The 7495-nt window shown below is 36.1% G+C and overlaps 1 protein-coding gene across 1 annotated transcript; it reads left to right on the top strand.

Moving 5' to 3' along the window:
- Positions 1-418: 418 nt before the first annotated feature.
- On the top strand, positions 419-5942 carry LOC137826577 (uncharacterized). The gene is made up of 4 exons (XM_068632588.1): positions 419-826; positions 1026-2684; positions 3122-4167; positions 5641-5942. The coding sequence occupies exons 2-4, from the start codon at positions 1194-1196 to the stop codon at positions 5756-5758; spliced, it is 2655 nt and encodes an 884-aa protein (XP_068488689.1). The 5' UTR covers positions 419-826; positions 1026-1193; the 3' UTR covers positions 5759-5942.
- The last annotated feature ends 1553 nt before the right edge of the window (positions 5943-7495 follow it).

Below are 7495 nucleotides of genomic sequence, written 5' to 3' on the forward strand. Positions count from 1 at the left end.
CATATTATAAAAATTAATTTTATAGAAACATTAAATTTTCTATATTTTTTGAGTCTATAAAAGTTTAGAAATAAACTCGTCTAAACTGTCTTAAAAGAAAAATTCTTAATATATATATATATATATATATACATTTATATATGTATATATATACATATTTATATATATGTACATATTTATATATATATATATATACATTTATATATGTATATATATATTAAGAATTTTTCTTTAAATTTAATGCATATAAGTTTACTTGTGTAAATTCACTCCATTTTGGCGTCTAGGAATGTTAAATTTTGGTAGAGCGCATTTTTTTTTGTTATTTTATTATTTTTTAGTATATGTATATATTGAATTAAATGAAACTCAAAATTATTGATTAAATGGAAGAAGTGGCGAAGCACCAAATAATGGTTGCCCTGTGAAAGAAGAAAAAATGCAGAAGAAAAGAATGTAGGAGAGAGGAAAAAAAACAGAAAATAAGAAAAGAAAATAATAACAGCCGGTCCGGTTCACCGACTCCGGTCCAGTCTATCCACATCGCGACGGTTCGGTGACATCGCTTGTTTCGATTTTGTTTCTCATTTCTTTCTTCAGTGCTTTCTCTCTCTCTCTTTCTTCTTATCTTGTTTCTCTCTCTTCTTCTCGCATTGTTTCTCTCTATCTCTTCAAACACACAGAACAACCCGCGACGGAGGCTCCGACCTGAATTCGACGACTCGACACCAGCTCCGAACACTTTCATGTGTCCCAGCCCCAATCTCATTTCGCTCCCATTCTCACCGATTTTCATCTTCTTGTTTTCACCATTGACGCCGAATCTGTGAGTCCTTTATTCCCATTTCCTCTCCCTTTTGGACCAAGCTCCGAATCGGACCAAACTCTCAATTCTTGTCTCTCTCATTTTTCTTTCGCTTTTATTCTTTTGAACTGTATTGCGACCTTTGTTGCTACAATAGGGTAATTTCAATTCCAATGTCAATTCCTAAATATTCTGATTTTTTTCTCTTTTTCTTTTTTAGGTTTGAGATTTTAGGGTTCTGAAGTTTCTGGGTCTAACCCTGGGGGATATTGATTTGAATGAGGGGGAAAGGAGCCCGGGATTAGGGTTTCCTCGGAAGCGTTGTTTTTGTTGGGAAAAATAGAGAGGGTATATTTGGGACTAGGAAGAGGCTTAGGTTTAGAAGATAATGTGTATACTGTGTGTGATTCAGAAGTGGTCTCGCCGGGTTGCTACAATGCTACCTTGGTTGGTTATTCCGTTAATTGGTTTATGGGCACTTTCTCAGCTTCTGCCGCCTGCTTTTCGCTTCGAGATTACTTCGCCTCGTCTGGCTTGTGTTTTTGTGTTGTTGGTTACTCTTTTCTGGTATGAGATTTTGATGCCTTGGTTGTCGGCTTGGCGCGTGCGGAGGAATTCACGGATTAGGGAGAGAAAGAGGTTTGAGGCCATAGAGATGCAGAAGTTGAGGAAGACAGCTACTAGGCGGTGCCGCAACTGCTTGAGTCCCTACAGGGATCAGAACCCTGGTGGGGGTCGGTTTATGTGTTTTACCTGTGGTCATGTTTCTAAGAGGCCGGTTCTAGACTTGCCTGTGCCTCCCGGGTTAGGGATTTCCAATTCCAGTATAGTTAAGGATTTGGTTGGAAAAGGTGGCAAGATATTAAATAGCAAGGTATGGTCTGAAAATGGATGGATGTGCGGTCAGGACTGGTTGGAGAATGGCAATTGGGCTGGTGGGTCTATTCCAGGTAATCCTAGCAACTGGAGGACGAGTGATAATCCTGGTCTTTTTGGTGGAGCCGAGCATTGTTTGACTGAAAGGTCATATTGTGGTCTTTTATTTTTGGTTTGCAAGCTTTTGACTTCTTTTTTCAAGAGCATTAGATGGCTATGGAGAAAGGCTTTTAGAGTTAGTTCAAGTGAAGAATGTTCGTCTGATGCTGAACATAGAGCGTTCTTGGCAAAGAGGGGTGAAAATGGAGCAAGCCTCAGCGAAAGTAGAGGGGAAAAAGCACGTAGGAAAGCTGAAGAGAAAAGACAGGCTAGGATAGAGAAAGAACTTTTGGAGGAAGAAGAGAGAAAACAGAGGGAGGAGGTTGCAAGGTTAGTGGAGGAGCGTAGGAAACTGAGAGATGAAAAAGTGGAAGCAGAAAAAGATCACAGCAGATCATCAAATCCTGGTAAGGAGAAAGAGCGCAGGAAGGAGACTGAAAGGAAGCGTCAGGAAAAAAGAAAAGAGAAAGACAAGGGGTCTAGTAAGAGCAACTCCGACGCTGAAGAATTGGAGAGAAGAGCTGGCAAGGAAAGTGAGCGGAAGCGGGATTTCGACAGAAGGAGTGAAAGTGATCGCCGAGAGCAACAGAAATCTGGGTTAGAGAGTGGCAAGGGTCAGAGTACGGACAATGCACATAATAAAAATGTCCCTGCAAACAATTATAACCGAGGAGGTACTGGTGCAAGGTATCTTGACCGCATGCGGGGCACTTTTTTGTCTTCTTCAAAAGCTTTTGGTTTCAGTAGGGGCAATAATATTCCCAGCACTGTGGTGAAAGAAAACAAGTTTAACAGTTCTGTAGATCACGTTCATACTGCTCCTAGCAGGAGAGAAATATGTCCTCCTGAGCAACCAGTTGCGAAATCCAATTTAAATGGAGACGACAGGAATGTCACTCACTCTGTAAGTTGACTTGCTTTCTATTTCCTTTTCTTTGCCTTTTCACAATAATGTTCTAGCAGGTTATGTTGAGTGTTGATTAGTGATGGAATGTTGGTTACTTGTGTTTTTTATATAAAAAAACCTGATGGATTTTACAGATCAATATTACTTTCAAATTCTGGACAAGGATTTTTCTGTTGTTTTATATACGAAAGTCTGTCTTGTCACTAACTTCCATTTTGTTTGTTGACATTCTAAACTTTCAGTCTTTGAGATTTTTGAACATAACATAATTGTGTGATGCTCTAGTTAATAGTTATTGAATGCTATAACTGTATATGATTATGTTGCTCTACTTAATATCAATTGCTTGCTATAATTGTATGTGGATTATCTTAAGTGCACTGAAAACAAATGTACTGATGATGTGGTATTACCATGGTAATTGTTCCCTGCAGGTTCTCCCTGAACCACAGCCATGGACTGCAGCCCCTAAAAAATCTTGGCAGCAATTATTTACTCGATCTTCATCTGTTCCTCAATCTTCAAATTCAAATGTAATATGCAGACCAAATTCCAAAATTCAAGCTGAAACCAAAAGCCCTCAGTTGTCTGCCCAGTCACCAGTTACACAAACATTTACTAATCCTATTCAGTTTGGTCTTCCATCACCATTTAATATTTCCACCCATGCAAGTGTACTAACCAGTAGTAGTCTAGGTTTTTCTCCTGCAATTGAACCATTTTCATCTCCAGTTGGAAATACATCACATTACTTTAGACAAGATGAGCAAGAGCTTTTTGAAGACCCCTGTTATATTCCAGATCCGATTTCCTTACTTGGGCCTGTTTCTGAGTCACTTGATAATTTTCAGTTGGACTTGGGAACTGGCTTTGGCACAGACAATGAAGTAACGAAATCACACAATTTGCAAAGTGTTTCTGCTGGTTCTGATGTTAATAAGCTTTCTCCAATTGAGTCCCCATCTTCCCGTGAAAAGCATAGCTGTTCTAATTGGTTTGCTAGTACCCCAAAGGGCCAAGAAAGACACGGTTTTCCTCTTGATGATGCAGCTGCAAATGAGAAGGGGACATGGCAAATGTGGAGTTCTTCCCCACTTGTTCAAGAAGGTTTAGGTTTAGTTGGTGGCACAGAAAGCTGGCTGTTATCCTCACAAAGGAACCTAGCAAACAAGGATGATTTTATACTTTCATCATCACAGAAGACTATGACTTCTCTTTTTAACCACGAAGATAACATAATTTCCAGTACCCATTCTCCACAAAATGTTTTTCTTCCTAATGGCCAAAGTGGTGAGAACTTCAGCCCTGTTACAGGTTCAACTGGTTATGATCCTTGGTTACAAAGTGCTCTCTTCCCACCATTGTCAGGTGGCCATACAACTCAGGAAGGAGTCACTCAAAATGAAATAATATATGGTAGCCCAAGTGAATCTGTTAATAGCCATGGGCTTGATGGTTCTCCAGCTAACTGTTGGTCCAAGTAAGTGTGAACTGTTTTCCTTGTAATGGATGAATTTTGGAATTTCTGTTTTACATGTATCATATTTATTGTTCTGCATTTTATCTGATGAAACTTGTTTGGCTAAAAGATGAGAGAAACTATTCCCTCCTCTTATTTTTTTAAATGAATTTGTAGATCTATAAACATCAATTGATAATGTGATTGTTGTGAGAATATTAAATGTTTTGCATCTTTCTATTTTAGAGACTTGGTCATGTTATCTAGGTAAATGATACTTTGTGGGGGAAACTTTTGCTTTCAGTGGTGAAAATTTATTTAATATACTTATAGCCAGTGATTTACCTGTTCTGCAAGAGCACTTGGTCTCTATCCATAAACAATGCATTGAATATTTTACCCTATGCGATATTTGTTCTATGTTTGACCCAATTAAGAAAACATTCCAATACAATGGCATGTGAAGTTTTATGTGCACTTTATCTTAATTTTACCCTGTAATATGTTTTTTTAATTTAGGGAAACATCAATTGGTAATGTGATTGTTGTGGGAATATTAAATGTTTTGCATCTTTCTATTTGTAGAGACTTGGCCAAGTTATATAGGTAATGGTACTTTGTGTGTGCGAGAACTTTTTTATTTATTTCAGTGGTGAAAATTTATTTAATGTGTACTTATTATAGCCATTGATGTAACTATGCAAGAGCAATTGGTCTATATCCACAAACAATGGATTTAATATTTCATCCTATATGTGATGCTTGTTTTATATCTGACCCAATTAAGAAAACATTCCAATACGATGGCATGTGTCTAAGTAGTTATGTCCGTTTTATCTTAATTATCCTCTGAAGTCTGTTTCTTGAATTTAAGGATGCTTATTGATTATACTTTAATTTTGTGAATCAAAATGTATTTATTACTAGTTCAGAGTAGTGCTTATTGGTTGGGCATTAAATTTGAAAAGATTAATTGAATTTAGTTATAACTCTTCCTTACAGAAACTAGTTTTTATTATGGTAATAGGTACACGTTTCAAATGAGGGTGAATTGCTTTTAATGCCTATTAGTAATAATTTGACTGTAGGCATATGCTTTAAAAGTGTTGTCATCTCGAACAATGTTTCATTGAGGAAGAATGAGGAATAGAAAATTGAATAAAATATGAAAATACGAGATAAAATAAAATTGACATGGATGAAATAAATATAAACATACTTTAAAAGTGTCTGTCATTGCTTTTGTCAGATTTCCATATTTTTGTCTTTTCGGTTGTCCATAAACAATGTAGTGATGGTATATGAAAGGTAATTTTAATGTTTGATTGAAATGGAATCCTATGCCGTATGACATTTTTGGATGCATGGTATATAGCCAAAGAAAAAGTATTTAGCTTGAAATGTACCATTTTTATGGTGTTTCATTTAACTAAAGTGGACTTGGTTGTGTTTGACGGGTAGATTTAACAGTTGTGGTTTTTGTTTGCTTTGCAGAAAGGATTGGCCTGTACATGGTTCTGTGGAGAACATAGGGAAGTCAGCTGTTTCAAGGCCTTATAATGGAGGTCTACACCCAACCTCAGATGTACAGTCGTTTTGGTCATTTGATTAAAAAGATGATAGTGACAGGTTATGAGGAACTTGATAAACAAACACAACTGTTCTCTCGAGGCAAATAGCCTCTTTTGGGGGAGTAGTTTTAGAATACCGAACCCATTGTATCTTCCTTTCTTCTTTTTAAAGGAAGATTGATGTTTATTACATAACGTTAGCAGCATCAATAGGAATATATATATATATATATATATATATATATATATATATATATATATATATGTTGGATTGGATGCATTCTGAGCAAGGTAAAAAGAGGTTCTGGTGCCCCCATTTCTTTTTGGAGAATGGTGCTTTACATTCCCATTTGTGTTATCATCTTCAAATATTGTTGATGCGACAATCAGAAATGAACGCATACTAACATGACTCGCTGCCTATGTCTTCGTGTGTTTTACCTCACCCCCTTTTATATAGAACTCATGAGCTCTATATTTTTTTTTCTCCCCTTTTGCTTTTAATCAACGCATTAAAAATTAATGGAAAAATATTTTTTAAAAAAGGGGGTCAAAATTTTTTTACTGGTTGCTTTTTCATAAAGAATCCCTTAATCTTTTTTATTCTGAATATCATGAAAAATGGCAGGGCCGTTGTATATTTTTAATACGAAATAAATGTTCAAAGTTGCTTAGTTCGCATGAAATATTGACTGTATTGGTGATAGTTTTTACTATGGTTTCTAACCTGTGTAATATTGACTGCATTGACAACGAAATAAAAAAGTACGACTTGCTGGATTCGGGGTTACCAACTATAGTCATCTGCTGTACCAATTGAGTTATGGTTGGGTTTTTGGTATGCCATAATTATCAAGTTCAAGTATGTTTTTCTTTTCTGTATTTTCTTGCAAAATTGTTTTCTATTTTTAGTTTAAATTTTAGATTTTTTTAATATTTATATTTAGAAAACTATTGAAATTGATTATTATAAATTTTATTAATATGAATTTATTCAAATATTTTTTTATAAAAGAAATTTAAAATTTGAACTAAAATAAAAATAATTTTATATTCTAATATATGACAGAAAAACATACTTACAACTTATTCTTGATTTAACAGCGCCTTCAAATTCTAATACGAAATCAACACACATGTTGCTTCTTTAAATCACAACATTCTAAACTCTTTGAGGAAGATACAATGCTAGAGTATTAGAATTTGGTTGGTGTGGTACCACACGATTAACACCAGGCTCTACTCTCATAGTCGGGTCGACCGAATGACACGTTTGTGCAGGATGGTCGACACTCTCGGTCCATTAACGCTCAATCAAGGTCAACAAAGTTAAATCATCTTTATGAATTAGGTAATACACCTCTAAGTACGATCCACTTCACTAATTCGTCCTAATAAGGTAAGTCCATTAAAATAATATAAATAGTGCATATTTTAAGAACAAGGTACGTTATTAATTACGGTACACCTCCGAGTGTCGAACATCATTTGCTGACTTGAGCGTCGGAGTACCTTCTGCAGGTACCTTTTATTCGGCATTCTCCTCAGAGACTGAGCGATCAGAGACCAAGACCTAAAAGAGTAGCATGAAGACTGAAAGAGTAGGTTGAAGTGTGAGCTGATCGACCGATAGGAGGAAAGAAGACGAAGCTAGTCAACAATTCTCTAAGTCTCATCTCCCTAGCAGGAACTTGGTGAGGAAATGAAGTTGCTCTATGTTTTAATGAAGCAATGGCAAGTAGTGATTCGATCTAAGTCCAAGAGTACGCAAGTGACCA

The sequence above is a fragment of the Phaseolus vulgaris genome, chromosome 8, assembly GCF_000499845.2.
Source record: "Phaseolus vulgaris cultivar G19833 chromosome 8, P. vulgaris v2.0, whole genome shotgun sequence".
Lineage (NCBI taxonomy): Eukaryota > Viridiplantae > Streptophyta > Magnoliopsida > Fabales > Fabaceae > Phaseolus > Phaseolus vulgaris.

Bases quoted from the DNA above. Each gene is read 5' to 3' on its own strand.
- LOC137826577 (XM_068632588.1), top strand. From the start codon at position 1,194: ATGTGTATACTGTGTGTGATTCAGAAGTGGTCTCGCCGGGTTGCTACA. The intron at 2,685-3,121 runs GTAAGTTGACTT...TGTTCCCTGCAG, and splicing joins ACAGGAATGTCACTCACTCT to GTTCTCCCTGAACCACAGCC. The intron at 4,168-5,640 runs GTAAGTGTGAAC...TTTGCTTTGCAG, and splicing joins CCAGCTAACTGTTGGTCCAA to AAAGGATTGGCCTGTACATG.